The sequence below is a fragment of the Gymnoscopelus microlampas genome (genome assembly GCF_963454915.1).
Source record: "Gymnoscopelus microlampas genome assembly, chromosome: 7".
NCBI classification, from domain to species: Eukaryota; Metazoa; Chordata; class Actinopteri; order Myctophiformes; family Myctophidae; genus Gymnoscopelus; species Gymnoscopelus microlampas.
The window spans coordinates 35,799,312-35,816,162 of NC_139944.1; the positions used below are offsets into that span (position 1 = coordinate 35,799,312).

General features: G+C 42.9%; 1 protein-coding gene across 1 annotated transcript in view; it reads left to right on the top strand.

Annotated features, from left to right (window-relative positions):
* sox13 (SRY-box transcription factor 13) overlaps positions 1 to 16,851 on the top strand; it is a 32,376-nt gene that overhangs the window by 11,346 nt on the left and 4,179 nt on the right. Inside the window, exons 3-13 of the mRNA XM_084063607.1 lie at positions 825 to 1,035; positions 1,817 to 1,922; positions 5,540 to 5,626; positions 6,225 to 6,397; positions 7,398 to 7,466; positions 10,213 to 10,327; positions 12,555 to 12,631; positions 14,410 to 14,554; positions 14,739 to 14,857; positions 16,022 to 16,127; positions 16,245 to 16,415. Of these exons, the coding sequence (XP_083919733.1) occupies positions 825 to 1,035; positions 1,817 to 1,922; positions 5,540 to 5,626; positions 6,225 to 6,397; positions 7,398 to 7,466; positions 10,213 to 10,327; positions 12,555 to 12,631; positions 14,410 to 14,554; positions 14,739 to 14,857; positions 16,022 to 16,127; positions 16,245 to 16,415 (1,379 nt within the window). The remainder of the gene's footprint in view (positions 1 to 824; positions 1,036 to 1,816; positions 1,923 to 5,539; positions 5,627 to 6,224; positions 6,398 to 7,397; positions 7,467 to 10,212; positions 10,328 to 12,554; positions 12,632 to 14,409; positions 14,555 to 14,738; positions 14,858 to 16,021; positions 16,128 to 16,244; positions 16,416 to 16,851) is intronic.

Here is a 16,851-nt window from a genome sequence, read left to right on the forward strand (position 1 = left end):
TTATCCGGGCTGTTTCCTGCGGCCCGCGGCTTTTGTCAGCCTCTCCCCCATTGTCCTGGCTTCCTTTGTTCCCCGCCTCTAACAATGGCTTTTTTCTCCCTCTTTATATATATGTGCACTTTCTGCCCTTGTGTGTTCTGTTTGTTTTGTTCTGCTGTCTGCCGTGTTTTTCTTTCCTTCTGCAAGCGGAGCTTGGAAAACACACACACACACACACACACACACACACACACACACACACACACACACACACACACACACACACACACACACACACACACACACACACACACACACACACACACACACACCTTCACAACCTACACACACACACACACACCTTCACAACCTACACACACACACACACACACACACACACACACACACACACACACACACACACACACTCGCAGACCAAGTTGATTTGTTCAAGTTCACTGTGTTTCAACCTGTCCTTCACTCTCTCCCTCTTTCACAGCCCTAGCTCTCTGAGGCATTGTCTGTGTCCCTCCTCTGTAACCCTCGTTTATTCACTCACTCTGGCAAACCTAAAGGTGCATGCACGCATACACACACGCACACACCCGCGTGCACTTTCATTATAAGCACTAACTTGCAGAAATGTCTGCAGCTGGCAACAGGCATGCTTGTGATTTGACCCCCATGACCGTGGCATCTACCTTCCTCTCATCCTTTTAAAATGATTTGACAAATAGGACCCTCACATGCGATGCCCTGTACAGTACTGCAGCTACAGCACCCGTAGGCCTATTATACTTCACACGTTCACGCCTTGAACTTCTCCTCTCTCTCTCCTTCCGCAGAATGGTTGAGCCCAGCTCCCCAGCGCTGCATCTCCATGCCAACGGGGATGTCAGCATGGTGGGTGTCAAGCTGCAGGAGGAGGAGTCTGGCGAAGGGGGCGGAGTCATCACTTGCACCGAAGTGACTAAGACGTCTCCGTCGCACGATTGGCCGGGATGTCAGCCGGTGGAGGCCCGTCAACTGACCCCGCCTCTTTCACGCTCCCCTTCGGTAAGAGAATTTAGATGGGACGTGGTCCAGAGATGGTGGGGGGGAGGGCATTAGTAGTCGGTCATGTGACATGGAGGTGCAAGCATACATAATTCTACTCCAAACCAACACGACTATTACTATGTAATTTTTCTTAGTGTGAACAGTGGTGTTGGGTTTGAATGAAAACCTGAATAATTTGGACGTAGATGGGACAATTATTTGGCCAAGAGGCGGAGATTATGTTTTTGCCTTGTTTACGTGCGTGTGTGTGTCTGTCTGTGCACAGCTAATCTTGGGAATCGTTGGACATGATCAGTGTCAAACTTTTTGTGCACACTGCCAGTAAGCCAAGGAAGACGTCCATTTTTTTTTCAAATGGGCCGTTTTGGCTTATAACTATTGAACCCTTGAATCGATGCAACTCCCCACGTAGGCCATGCTCATTTCACTATTTCTTCACAACACTCTTTTTGCCAGTACTCCTCAAGAAACTCCTCAAAACTCAGCATAAATCATGAATATTATCTCTGCAGTCATATGCGATAAACATGTATCATTAAAAATGTTCATATGTAATTTGTAATTCCAATCCTATATTAAAATTGGGCCTTTGGTAACATGCCATTTAAGTATTTTTTTAAAAGCATGTACTCCAGAACTTTAAATCAAGTACAAATTTGACTGAGCAACTTTCACTTGTAGTTGAGTAATATAGTTACTTTGACTTTGACTTGGTTGAGTACTTTGTCCACCACTGTCTGAGGGTGACTGTGTCTCTTTTGTCTCGCTTTTTTGACAGGAGGGCTCACCGGGCAAAGACCTTCCTCTCAGGCAGAGTCCTGTGGGACTGAAGGGGTCCAGGACCCACGAACGACCAGAGGGACATCAGCCTGCCTTCATCGAAGGTACAGGCAGGAGGCAGTCTGTCTGAGTGCTTACTCCCGTTTTCTATCTATCTTACCCTCACTATACTTTCAGCCTCTCAGATGCATTTATTTATCCAAGTCTCTTGACTTTACTCTCTCTTCCTCACTGTTGCTCACACACACACACACACACACACACACACACACACACACACACACACACACACACACACACACACACATACACACACACACACACACACACACTTGCAATCACGCATACAGAGTTGCGTAGAGGTAAAACGCTCGCCCACAACCGCGCAGAAGGCCAGGTTCGATTCCTGGCAGCGATGCCTCCGGCTTGGCTGGGCGCTCCCAGCAAACACAGTGTTGGCAGTGTTCACGGTCAGGAAGCCGGCAGGGGATTGCCTTTTTGTACTAACGACTTGTACTGGTTGGTCGGGGTGCCTGTTCAGCATGGAGGGGAACTGGGGATAGCATGAAGCAAGTGTTATGCTGTCCCAATGAAACTCCTCACTGTCAGGCAGTGGTGGAAAAAGTACTCCATTTGCTTTTTTACTTAAGTAGAAATGTCAATACGGCAAATTCTCTGTTACAAGTAAAAGTCTGGTAAAGTTCTCATTATGCAGAATGTCCCGTTTCACAAGGTTCCATGTATAACATTTATTAAAAGCTTTTGAAAATAGCATATCTACAAGCTCACAACGCGTCGCGATGCGACGCGTTATGAGCTTGTAGATCGGCTATTTTTAATTTGGCATAGTTTAAATAGGGCTGAAGACGTTAATGTATGTTTTGTAATAATAATTAAAATCTACAAAGTAACTAGTAACTAACGTTTTCAATTAATTGTTGTGAAGTACAAGCATAATATTTGCCTCTGAGATGTAGTGAAGTATAAAGTATTGAAAATTGGAAATACTCCAGTATAGTAAAAGTCCCTCAAAATTGAACTTAAGTACAGTGCTTGATTACATGTACTTGGTTACTTTCCACCACTGCTGTCAGGTGAAAAGAAGCGTCATGGTGACTCCATGTGTATTGGAGGCATGTGGTTGTTTACTCCCCCTTAGGCCAACAGAGGGGGATATACAGGGGGAATTAGTAATTACTAAATTGGGGGGGGCCTCTCTACTTTCTGTGAAACATAATCACAGAGTGCAACTAGGGGCCAGAAAGCAACACTCTTCATGGCAGGTATGAGAGTCATAAAGTACATAATTAATTATATGCATCTAAGAATTTGTATGCATGCAGATTTTCCTTTGGATAAACACTGGGCTTCTCTATGAGGTATACAGTATCCATATGATATGATTGCTGATCACTCAGACATATCTACGTAAAATCCATTCCTGGTGAGGAATAATCAATAGGGATCTGGTCATTTCCCTACTGAGAACCAATTTGAACATAGTGTATAGTGTGCCTCATATCTTGTACAGTATGTTTACAGTAGCTGTCAAATTCGAATGTGGCGTTTTATAAAGTAGCCTTGTCATTTCATTTTTATATTGACTTATGTCACTTTTCAATGTATAGTATCTGCTTGCCTCGCCTTTACTGATGTTTACCCAACTCTTTACACACTTTTCATTTGTGTTTCCGTTGACACTCATACTCCCCACATAGTACCCCCTTCCCCTGGGGTTGCTAATCGCTTAGCGGCGGCCACCACACTCGTCTATATGTGCAATAGGGGCGAGTTCATTAAAGCTCTCTATTAAACTGAAATTAGCTAAATTTTCAGGTTGGGATACCAATTTTATCCATTCGGAGACTAAACGCATTGTAGTCTGCATGTAGGTAAATTACATTAAATTAAAATGCAATATGACAATGTCAAGTTAAAGGATCTACACCATGAATTTAAAAAATAATAATAATATTTAATATCATATTGTTTATGTCCCTCAAACGTTTTTCAAAAGGTTTGAGCCTAAATAAAGCCTCAGATATACTCATTCCAACTAACTTCTCTCTTAGCCTGGGATCCAGCCTGCTTCGCTACGTTCGGCGGACTTTTTTCTCTCTTCGCTTTTCAGTCTGGAAAGCCTCCTATTGACTCGTTTTGCAGAACTACACTGGAACTACATATGTTACGTTAGGCAGCGTCGTTGCTGATTGGATGTTGTTCAAACGAATGACGAATCACAACGATCACACCGTTTTTTTTGTCCCGCCCCGCACCACAGACCAATCAGAAGCCACGGCACGATTCCAGCCGTATGCCATGTCCCGCCTCCCTTGGAGATAGGAGGCTTTCCAGACTGAAAAGCGAAGAGAGAAAAAAAAGTCTGCCGAACGTAGCGAAGCAGGCTGGATCCCAGGCTACTTCTCTCTGGCTTATAAAGCACTTTATTGAGCCAGTTTGTATGCATGTTATCTCCTGGTTCTGTGTGGAAATACAAATAAATAAAAAATAAATAAATAAAATATAATAAATAAAATATTTTTGGGGATAGAAGAGAGGTAGGGGAGACCAAAACACACAAAAAAGAAGAAAAACTTAAAATTCATGGTGTAGTCCCTTTAACTAGTTGATCAAAAAATAGGCGTCTGGAAGAAATACTGTAGTTCAACATTGATTCATTCATTTAATTTCAAAGCACCAATAGTTACCTTAGTGATACTAACCACCATGTTCCTGCTATTGTCAAATCAGAGGATAGATGCTCAATGACCAACAAAACAGGTAGATTGAGCCAAATGCATAGTAGAGAGGTAAGCCATACAACCCTTTTTGTGATTCTGCTAGCTAAACGTTTATTTGAATTGCAAACTTAGTGGGATAATTTAATTCAGAGACCTGATGACTAACTTATATTTTACATAATGTTAGGCTATATTTTATAAAAATTAAAGACAAACAAACATATCCAACTCTGAAATTGCATTTTATTAGTCAACAGGAACTTAATAAAAAACAATGCAAATCTATGCTGAGAATGTAACCAGTAATTCTTTGTAAACAATTAAGAAATCCATCTATACTTTTGTTTAAGTGAGTTGCACTCTGCCTCTGTTCAACATTGCACAATGCAGTTCACCCATAACCAACAGAAAGGACTGTCCGTCTGGAAGAGTGGAGGTGTTGTTTTGGCCCCTAAGTGCACCTCAGGAGGGAAGGCTTTTTCTTTCTTACATTTATTTTCTCATTTCACTCGATGCTTCACACATGGAGTAAAAAGGCTGCTCTCAGACTCTCTGCCCTCAAAACTTTCACCTTGAATTTCACCTGGGACCTCTCCTCAACATCTGTTGTTTAAGAGTCTTTGCTCCTCACATCCACACCTCGCCACCTGACCTTGGAATGTACTCCAAGTACCCCAAATATCGATCCACTCAAAACACTCAAACCTCCTCTCAGACACATAAACAAGACTCTGCTCTCCGGGACCTCAAAACGTCTGTTTCAATCAACACCATTAGGGAGACAGAAGTGGGGCTCGGGAAAGTAGCCTTTGTGTCAGATGTGTTATCTTATGACCAACTTCTTCACAGCATCTTGAATCGGTGCCATTAGGGAGAGACACAGGCAGAGTTTAGTTTATGCATCATATTTTGGCCAGATTTTTCACATCATCTGCTTCATGGTTGTGTTGAGCGTCTGCTGTGTTCTGCTGTGTTAACAGTGATGCCCACCATTGAGAAACTGCTGAATGCCGACTGGAGGGAGAAACTTCTGGATAAGAGTGCTGCGGGGTCAGGTCAACTGAAAGGTCAGTGCTCCTTCACCTCCACCTCCTCTCTGCAACTTTGTTTCTATACCCTCATGTCTGTTTGCTGTTATTCTTCCATAGCCATTTCGTCTGACCGTCACATGTTTTGTCACAGACTTTTGATGGGAAATCAATGGAACCCCATCTTTTCACCCACTTTACTTTTTTCTTTTTCTTTTAATTTCTCCAAAGTTGGCTGCTGCAGCTTTAAAACGCAGCTTTATATCGTTAAAGGGGCAGAAACCTTGTCTCCATATTTCAAGTTTTTACTTTTCCCCCCATAAATTAATGTCCTACTTTGTCATACAAGAGTGTCACACAAACAATAGCAACAATGGCCGATTTACAAGCTCACAACGTGTCACATCGCAATGTGTTGGTCGGCTATTTTTGCTATTTTTGAGTGAAATGTGGTTAAGTGTGTCTGTTGATTTGATAAATATCGAACCAATCAAAAGTATTAACAAGAGCTTGTGACTAAACAATAACTACATTGGCCCCATCGGAACACAGGTTTCTGCCAATTCTCGCCATTCCTGACATTCAAGGTTTCCGCACCCGATGGTGACGCTAAGTTTGTGTCCGTCTGTCCTTCCAGGTACGCCGGAGGCTCTTGCGGAGAAGGAGCTCCAGCTGCTGCTAATGATCAACCAGCTGAGCGGTCTGAGGGAACAGCTACTGGGGGCCCACTCTGAGCAGAGGAACATGGCCGCGCTGCTCCTGGAGAAACAGCAGCAGCAGATGGAGCTGGCTCGACAGCAGCAGGAACAGGTGACGCCAAGCTTTAGTCTAGTGTATACACTGTGAAAAATCACCCTCAGTGTTGTTTTAACAGTTCTTAGAAAAAACATATGTTGCGATATATGTCAGTGGTGCTCAAACCTTTTCATGTCAAGGACCCTCAAAATGACATGTATTTGGCCCCATCAAAAAAAAACTTTTTGTGATTATTATTACTAAGGATTTAAAAGAATAAATCTGTCAAAAAACATGACACCCGGGCAGACAAGCAAATCTTCTCCCCTTTTCCGGTGCATTTGTGACATCAATTTACTATTACAATTTAGCACTCTTGTCCAGAGCAAATTACAAATGTGAAATCAGAATAAATCACAACAGGTGATGCATTGTCACATAAATAGAGTGCAAAGAGAACAGTGTAGTGCTTCAAAGAAACTAAAGATACCAGGGCAGCATCAAACTAGGAACTGTCTAAAGTTTAGACTGACTTTTTTATTTAGATAGCTTGTTGTTTGACTCTAAACAACATGCTATATAAATAACATTCTTAACATTTGCGTTCAAGCAAGACAATCTAAATAAGAAAGCCACGGGAATAAATAATCATCATCGATCTGCATAGTTTAACTAAACTAGCATCTACCAAAAAGGTGACGAGAATGGATATAAGGGGAGAAGAGTGCTAGGGGGTGAGGTGGAGTCAGAAGAGGTGAGTTTTTAGACTGCGGTGGAAAATGGGGAGTGAGTCTGCAGTTCTGACTGCAAGGGGGAGTTGAACATGATGCACCATGCAGAAATAATGGAGAAAAAAACAAAACAGAAAGGCCTACTGGCAATAGGAAGTCAATTGCCTATGTTTAACAGGTTTTCCCACGTTTAAACATGCATATACGCGCACATTTTGGTGGAAAATAGGTATTTGTGTGCGTGACTGTGTGCACGTTGACATGGTTGCTGAGACATGGTGTTTGTAATGTGGTATTTCATGTTGTGGTCCTACACCTACAGTGAACATATCGATGTGTTTCAGATAGCCAAGCAGCAACAACAACTCATCCAACAGCAACATAAAATCAACCTGCTGCAACAACAGATACAGGTCAGTTCAGCCTGGACATATTAGCTACTTTACATTATGTGAAGATATTTTAAAGACTCATTTCATGATCCAATTTCATTTGTACATTTAATTTTGTAGATCTGATCCTCTACTTTCTTATGAAAAATTCAAATGTTTCCAATTAATCTAAATGAGTAAACTGCGTCCAGTCACATATGTGGGGAGCAAAAATCTAAATGTTTTGCATGAAGAGACAGGCATCTCAGTGGCTGGATGTGACAAGCTGGGAGGTAGACTATTGCTGCAGTTCCATTATGATTCTCCCTAAAACTCTAATTCACTTACCCAGACATAAGTATGTCTACAATCTGTCACTTGCTTACTTTCACTACACTGGCACACGTTACATCTCCTATGTACAACTAAACGTTTAGACATAGTTAAAACACGTATCCCAGAATTTTATTTGGACTTGACATGACAGTTGAAGCGAGGGATTGATTTTGAAATGTTACTACATGATAGTATGAAAGACAAACTTCGCACAATCAGCTGATGTAATTTAACTTGATATCTATGCAATAGTTGAATATATTACATATATTACGGTTTCAGTTCCGACTTTTAGGCAAGGCAAGGCAATTCTATTTGTATGGCACATTTCTACAATAAGGAAATTCAATGTGCTTTACACAGAACATCAAGCAAAGGAAACTAAACACTAATACAATTATCAATTGACATTCGGATGCATAAAACAAAATAAGTAAAAATGTATAGACACAGGATAAAAATAAATACAAATAACTCAATTTAAGACAGCGGAAAACAGAAAGGTCTTTAGTTGTGTCTTAAAAGAAATAAGAGTGGCAGCAGACTTGCAGTTTTTTGGGAGTTTGTTCCAGATATGTGGTGCATAAAAACTAAATGCTGCTTCCCCAGGTTTATTTTCGGTTGTAGGGACAGAAAGCAGACCTTTCCCAGATCACATGAGAGGTCTGGATGGTTCATGATATCGTAAAAGATCATGTGTATCATCAAATGTATTTTGGCCCTAAACCATTTAACGCTTTATAGACCAACATTAGTATTTTGAAATCATTTCTTTGACACACAGGGAGCCAGTGTAAGGATTTAAGAATTGGAATGATATGCTCCACTTTCTTGGTATTAGTAAGGAGTCGAGCAGCAGCGTTCTGAATCAACTGCAGTCGTCTGATGGATTTTTTTAGGGAGACTATCATTTTGGTTAATCATGGGTAATGATGGTAGATACTGTAATACACGGGCGGATTTTCATTTGTAAAGTTCAAGTGAAAGTAAGCATGATGTCTCAGATACTATTGAGGTGGAAGACTACTCTCTTTCACCTTCAGCTAAAAATAAAATTAAAAATGGTTTAGCCTAGATTTGACAACCAACTAGCCCATCACAGCGTCCCTTTTAGTCAAAAAGCACTTCAAGCGGAACTTGAAGTTTTGAACTTCGACTGTATTCTAGAGTCAAGCACTGGAAAACAAAATATTGGAGGGGGGCTTTAATACCTGATTTGATTCTCAATTAATTTTCATCATTGGTCTTTCTGGAATGTTTTGTTGTTGAGTGAATGTTCTAACCCTAAGAGACATGACTTTTAAGTAATTTAGTAGCACAATTAGAGGGAAGAGTAGACTTTCACTATGTAAAAAAAAAGCTCCACAGCAGAGGATAATCTTCATGGACATTATGTTATCAAGCTCGAGCAGGGACAAAGAACGCCCTCCCCGCCCTTATAGACTGAGCGGATGCAGCGCTGTGGATTTGAACCACTAGACTCAGGTGGTGGACAGGTACTTTACCTCTGAGCCATCCAAGTGTCCTCCCTGTGTTTCAAGTTGATCTTGACTCATCTTGAGTGCAGATACAGTTGTCTTGTCTTGCTACTCTCTAGGCCTGTCATCTGATATTCCGCATTACACTGGTACCAGCCTGAACAATTGGTTTAGCTACGGTATGTTGCACTCACACAGCAGCAGTTCTCCACATTTTGAAATATACTAAATCTGGATCTTCTGACAGTCTTGTTGTAACTGTCCCATCAGTGTACAGTGTAACATGGTTGTTCTGAATGCCTGTGGGTAGGGAGGCCGGTGAAACTAGTGAAATGTTTGGATGACTCAAATGCATTCAGCTGCCAAGCCAGTGATTATTCACGTTAAGAAACGTGTGCGCACATGTGGCCAATAGCAGCATAGACATTTTATTTAGATTCACAACCAAATGTTTCAGAGACAGGTTGCTGCTGAAGACAGGCTTTAGTTTGATCTGCTTTTTCTGAACAGTGTTGCCAAGGAATAAAAATATGCATGTTACTTTACTTTTCAAGTCAGACATTTCAACATCACAGTTTAACACTGCTGCCAATTGTGGATACTGTGACATTTTTCAATGGTGTAGTAAGTTATTTTATCACTGGGAATGTGATTATTCTTTATTCATCAGAGACAGATGTTTATGTGCTAAAATATGAACATAACTTTGGGGGTACAGCCTACTGTGAAAGACATACTTTTCATTGACAACAGTCATTTGTTCTGAAAAAGCAAAAAGAGTGTGGAGAGTACGCTAATTAATTTCCCTTGCATATATGAGCCAGGAAATTCTCATACATGCATCCCGTGCACTGAGTTCTGTTACATTTAAGGTCAGTTCTGTGTTGCAGACCAATGAGGTTGAACATACTGTATGTGCTGTACTGTAAAGAAGGTGTTGTGAGTGACATATCATGTCTTTCCCCCTGTCCCAGCAGGTGAACATGCCCTACGTAATGATTCCGGCTTTCCACCATAATACGCAGCCCCTATCGGTGAACTCTGACTCCCAGATGACCCTGCCACTCCAGCCAATCCCCTGCAAGCCAGGTCAGTCACACGTCATCCTCTATCATTGCAAATAAAAAATAAATGCTTTGAATTTGAATTTGCCTTGAAAAGACTCATGGCTATCATGATTCGACGTTTACTCACAGAGATAGTGTTCCTTCCTGTAAAATAACAAAATGAGTGCAAATTATACAAATAGGATGTGATTTTTTTGATAGATTTTACACATAGCCTATTCATTATTCTGTCATAATATTACTGTCAGGCAGAAACCTTGTATCTCCATATTTCAAGCGGAGAGAGAGTAGTAGCAAGTACGGCAAATACACTAACCATACAGGATATGAGAGCAATTTACCCATCAAGCTGAGATTCATGCATTTTTTGTCTTTTTTTTGTGTGTAGTTTTTGCTTTGGTCTAGTTTTTGTTTTGGTTAACGTTTTGTCATGGTTTGCCATTTTCTATTATTATTCAAGACTATTCCTCAGCAGTCAATTAGAGCTTTGCCATGTCTTTCATCACTTATCTTTGCCATCAAGGGCATCTGAACAAGGGGAGAAAATAAGTTACCATTGAACATGCATGATGAAGCCCAGTGAAAAGAGCTCAGAGAACAGTAGGGCTGCAACTATTGATTATTTACTTAAAGTAAATTGCTTTTTCGATTAATGGAATAGTTGAGAAGTACATTTACATATATTATATATATGTATATATATTATTTTGTATATCAACAAATCTATTAAACACTTATACACTGCATCATTTTATAATATGCCAAACAATGGTATTTTTTCACTATTTTTGAAGTTCTTAGAAGTTATTTCTTTTACCTTTTCGCCTATAATGACGTGCCCAAAATAGGGTTCGATTCTTAATCGATTATTTTATTAAATGATCAGTTATTGATATTTTTTTATAATGAATTAAATCGATTAGTTTTAACGTAACTGTTGCAGCCCCAGAGAACAGCACCTTTGGGTTCAGTGGTATGCTTGAGGGTCGTCGCAATTTTAGATAGAATGCTGTTGCCATGTACATCCTGCATTCTTCCTCCACTTGTATTTGAGTCATTGAGTGCACAAACTTGAGTTAGTTCTATATGAGGACCACAACCGTTGAAGGCTACCTTTCTTTTGTCAAAATGCTGTTGCTCGCCACATTGTTGTCTGTATGCCATCTTTGTCCCGCAATATGTCAGCTCTCCAGAATGTTTGAGTGGTTTTAGTAGCTGCACATATAGTACCTTAACTCAAGGTCTGTTTAAGAAAAGAGCCTTTACTGAGTCAGGAATGTAAGCTTCAGGTGAACTGTGTGGTGGATAGAACCTCCCAAATAAGACACGCACTCCCTCACATATTTTAGTTTGTGGGCTGTAGAAGCACTGGCATTGTCTAGCCATAAGGTAGCTTTGTGCAACCTAGCTTTTATGCGTTACAAGCTGTCGTCAGAGGCAACCTTGTTTTATATCCATTTAGTCCTAAAAGACACCATATTTTGAAACATTGCAAGCAGAATTTAACCATTGAACAGTACTCCGGGACAGTGTCCCTATTTTGGGGTAAACATTTTCCAAAAATAGATGATCAAGCTCACAATGGGTTGCGTTGCGAGCTTGTAGGTTGGCAATTTTTGGCAAAGATACTTAGTGAGTGAAAACAGGAGGTGTGTGTACAAGTTGAGCATTTGCGAAGGAGTTTGGTGACATGAAAGTGTACACAGAACTTCAGGTTGTGTGGAATGTGTCAGGAAGGCAGCTATGTAGCACTTGGGAGAGATTAATGCTTATTTTATGCTCTGTCGCTTGACGGCGTCAGTCGCTAAAAGTAGCTGATCTACAAGCCCACAAAGCGTTGAGGATGTGACGCATTGTGAGCTTGTAGTTTGGTTATCCATGTATCCTATTATGATGTTTCTTTTTGCTTAATGTTTTATTGCCTTGCCATGTGAGCCTTTGGCTTTTCTCTTTCTATTAAGGGAAAAAAAGAGAAGAAAATATTTTCACCTTAGGAAATATTAGAAGGATGCACAAGAATGCACAAGAATGCACAAAACAATACAAGCATGTTTGCTTGCCATAGCGTTAGCAGTGCAACTGTGGGAGTGGTTCTTGAGTGGTGACTCCAAAGAGAGTGGTATCAATCTGAAGTGCTGACACTATTAGTTGTGTTGTGTGTGAGCGTGGTGTGCTTTAATGATGTTGCTTTATCAAGAAAATTCATATGTCTGTCTCTCACTCTCTCTCTCTCTCTTTCTCTCATGTAGCAGTGGACTATCCCATGCAGCTGCTGTCCAGCCCTCACTCCAACTCCGTCAAGAGAAGCAGTGGTTCTTTTCGTCAGGTACGCCAGTCGCTTCCAGTGTTTTTGTTTGTTTTGAAAGTTGCCATGTGTTTAAACCTCTAACATTTTTCAGTTATCCAAATATCGAGCTAGTTTAAACAAACTCCTTTCCTGAGGTCTTTAAATATGCAAATTCCTACCACAGGGGTCAAGATGATTTGCCTGGAGTACAGCTATCGCTTTCAATCGGCAGTGGTCTATAGCAGTGTTTCTCAAAGTTGGGTCCGGGGACACCATGGGGTCCTTTAGGGGGTTCCAGGGGATCCCCAGCAAAATGCAGTTTAACCACTTTAACACTATATACATCTACAAGCTCACAACTCGTCATGTTGTGTGCTACTTAACATTTCTTTGTTGTTTTTAAACATTTTAACAAGGGGCACGGTGGCGCAGTCGGTAGCGCTGTCGCCTCACAGCTAGAAGGTCCTGGGTTCGATTCCCGCCAGGGACGCTGTGGGCGCTGGGGGCGTGTTCTCTCCTCCATGTCATCGGCGCCCATACCCTAGGTGGGGTTGGTGAAAGGGCCTACTCTGTGTGGAGTTTGCATGTTCTCCCCGTGTCTCCTAGGGTAGTTAATACCCTCACAAAAACATGTAGTAATCCTGGTCACTATACTGCCTCCCCCTGGTCAGCCGGGGCGCCTGATGGAGGAGAAGGGAACTGGTTGGAATAACGTGTTCCTTCCACGCGCTACGTCCAACCAGGGAAACTCCCCCCTGTCGGGTGATAAGAAGCGGCCTGCTTGCTCCTCATGCATTGAAGGAGGCATGAGCTTCAGCTTGGGCTCTCCCTAGGCTGGCAGAGGGTAGGTAGTGCCCAGGATTACATAGGCAATTGGCACTGGGTGAAAAAATGTGGGTTACAAAATCGTGGGATAAAAATTATAAGTAAAAAAAATAAACATTTTAACAACACAAATCTTGCATGGGTGTCCCTGGGATCTTTTCAGATGGGGGTCCGTGGCCAAATACATATTAATTTGGGGTCCTTGACATGAAAAAGTTTGAGAACCACTGGTCTACTGGACCAGTGAGTAATACTGCTGTGTGTAGGGGGGGTTGCTGTGCAGGGCAGTGTTGCGGTGGGTCTAGAATAAGGTGTTTCCATATGTTTGGAGTGGCCCTCTGCTAAGCAAAGAGCAGAGAAGCAACACTTTCTGGTAACTGGGACAGTCAAAAACCCCACCTAATACACCACACCCTTATTACAATGTGTGTGTGTGTGTGTGTGTGTGTGTGTGTGTGTGTGTGTGTGTGTGTGTGTGTGTGTGTGTGTGTGTGTGTGTGTGTGTGTGTGTGTGTGTGTGTGTGTGTGTGTGTGTGTGTGTGTGTGTGTGTGTGTGTGTGTGTGTGTGTGTGTGTGTGTGTGTGTGTGTGTGTGTGCGTGCGTGCGTGCGTGCGTGCGTGCGTGCGTGCGTGCGTGCGTGCGTGCGTGCGTGCGTGCGTGCGTGCGTGCGCGCGCGCGCGCGCTGTTTGCCCTGCTAGTTCTCAAGTGGAGGTAAGCCAACACAACTTAAATAAACAAAAGGAAGAGAAGGGAAAAGGCCTGAATACCAAGACAAAAGTGATAAAGACTACAAAGGTGTGACAGATACGCTCTGACATGCCAAATCCGCCACGCATAGTCAGAATACATACACGCCCTGCTCTTTGTCATTGTGCGTGCATGCGTGTGTGTTTACACATGCGAGAGAGAGAATGTGTGTGTGCATGCATGCTTGTGACACTTGCCCCACCTTGATCATCTGCCGCTCTGTGTGGGATTGTGTTTTACTGTAGGAAGCCAGTCAGCCCTTAAACCTGACCTCCAAGCCCAAGGGTCTGGACCTGGGGAAGATACCCAGCCCGCAGAGCTTTGAGCTGACCTACAGAGGCATCCAAAGAGACGGAGGGCTGCCGCACAGCCCCCAACGGTCAGCCCTGAGTGAGTTCTACCTGCTGTACCTGCCTACACTCAAAATCCATTTTTAGAAACTAGCTTGGCAGGCATCGGGGCGGGCTGGTCTAAGAAAGTTTGGGTATAGTAGCCGGCATTCTGATGGCAAAGATCTGTGTTCCTATTCATCAATACTTAAATTTGTACCCCTCCCCTTTTTTCTCTTCTCCAGGCTTTCTAGGAGAGGGAGATGTGGTCAGTCAGGCCATCCATGATGCGCAGCAACTCCTGAGAAGCCACCGGAACGGAGGAAGAGACAGGGAGCGAGAGAGAGACAGTAGTAGCAAGATGGTGAGCCAATGTCCATCTCAGGCCTGGTCTTCTACTCTAGGATGTTTTTCTTCATAGAAAGAGGGAGACAGAGAGAGAGAGAGATATGCAGGGGGTCTTGTCAAAGGTCAGAGTCAGGTTTAGGATTACATGAAGCTGTGTTCCTGCTATGATAGCAACAGACTAAAGAATGTCTCAGTCAGAGAACTCACACGCACACACACATGCACTACTACAGACAACTTGCAACTTGAAGCAACTCGAAACCATCAATAGGAAGTTCTATTCTCTGCCACGCCAACAGACTACACCGTGGAAGCTTTGTGGTTAGGACATGTTTTGTTTTGCATTACTGCAAACGTAAATGTACCAAAGACTAAACATTAAACATTCTAATTATGCCGTGTCCCAGAACATAATTTTTTTTCACTATTGTTTTGCTTCAGTGTATTAATTATTTTTTTTAATGGCCACAAGCCTCAGAGGCGGCCACACGCTGCAGAGCAACAGCTGTTGCCGACTCACAAAGCCACAAAGGTCTCTGCGTGGCATTGAGCTGAGCCACCTGCCCCTCTGTCTTTGTCCACAGTAATACTGTACACACAGTTGCACGCTGTCCTCCTTACACTGCTCTATCCAGCCTCTGCTCCAAATATCAGATTTTACACTCCTGCTGCGTCATATATTCAATGACACAAATCCATTCGTTCGATCTGTTTTGGTATCCGTTTAAGTAAGTAATACAGTGTTTAGAACACGTGTGAAGGAGCCAGACGCCGTCGTTTGATTATGTGGTGCTTTTTCATGTTCAAAGGTTGTGACACTCTGCATGCCTCCCCTCTGTTCTGTTCCTTTACACCCTCCTATTCTCTCCTCCCTGCCTCTTCCTTTCTTCCCCTCTCCTCTCTTGGACAATAAACACCATTCTTCTCCTCCTGTGTGGCTTCATTATTTCCTTTCTTTGCATTTACGGCTCTGAATTTAAAACTGTAGCTGATATGGCAGGCACGCAGCTCCTTTACCTTAAATAGCGCTGGCAGAACGCATTTACTGCAGCAGGCGACATCTTTTACTGCCCTCACATTCAAATCATTTCTGTTCTTATTTCATGTGTGTGTGAGAATCTATGTGGGTGCGAACATGTGTGCACTTTAACTGACGCATCTAATGGTCTTTCCACCGCAGGAATATAAGGACGTGCTTCACAGCGAGCGGATATCCCACCCGGAGCGCTGTGAGGAGAGACAAAACATGCGCTCCACTGAGGACCACCTCAGCAGTGATTCTGAGGGTAGGTGTGGAAGTGGCAATAAAACAACCGCTGGAACCATAACAAGCGGCACCAACACGACGGTGCAGGTAGTTTGGATGTGTGGATCCCCTGACCATGTTCCCTCGGTCTCTGTAGGCCCCCTGTCGGCCCCTGGTGTCGGAGGGTACGCTGAAGCCCGGGCCCCACCCTCCACTGGTCACATCAAGAGGCCGATGAATGCCTTCATGGTTTGGGCCAAGGACGAACGCAGGAGGATCCTCCAGGCATTCCCCGACATGCACAACTCCTCCATCAGCAAGATACTGGGTGAGCTCCCCTCTGTACTCCACACTCCTTCTTACTAGGTGAGCTCCCCCTATGTACTCCACACTCCTTCATACTGGGTGAGCTCCCATTATACTCAATATACTGTATGTACACCACACAACTTCAGTTGCCTCTTTGTGCCTCTGGTGGTACAGTTTGCCATGGGAGGGAATGATCACCCACCTGCTTTCCCTTATAGTCGTGCGTACACATTGCACACGGGCCCGCACCCCTTTCCTTTGACCAAACACTCGCATTCCTTTCCATTGTGGAGTCTCCCCACCCCATCCCTCCCTCACACATAAACACACTTTATCTCGACACAATGCTAAGATTTCAAGCACCTTCCCAGTCAATGAAGTGTTTAAAAAAGCACAGAGTTTAAAAAAAGAGAGAACTCTGGATTTATTTATTTTTTAGCTTCACCTGCTGGTCT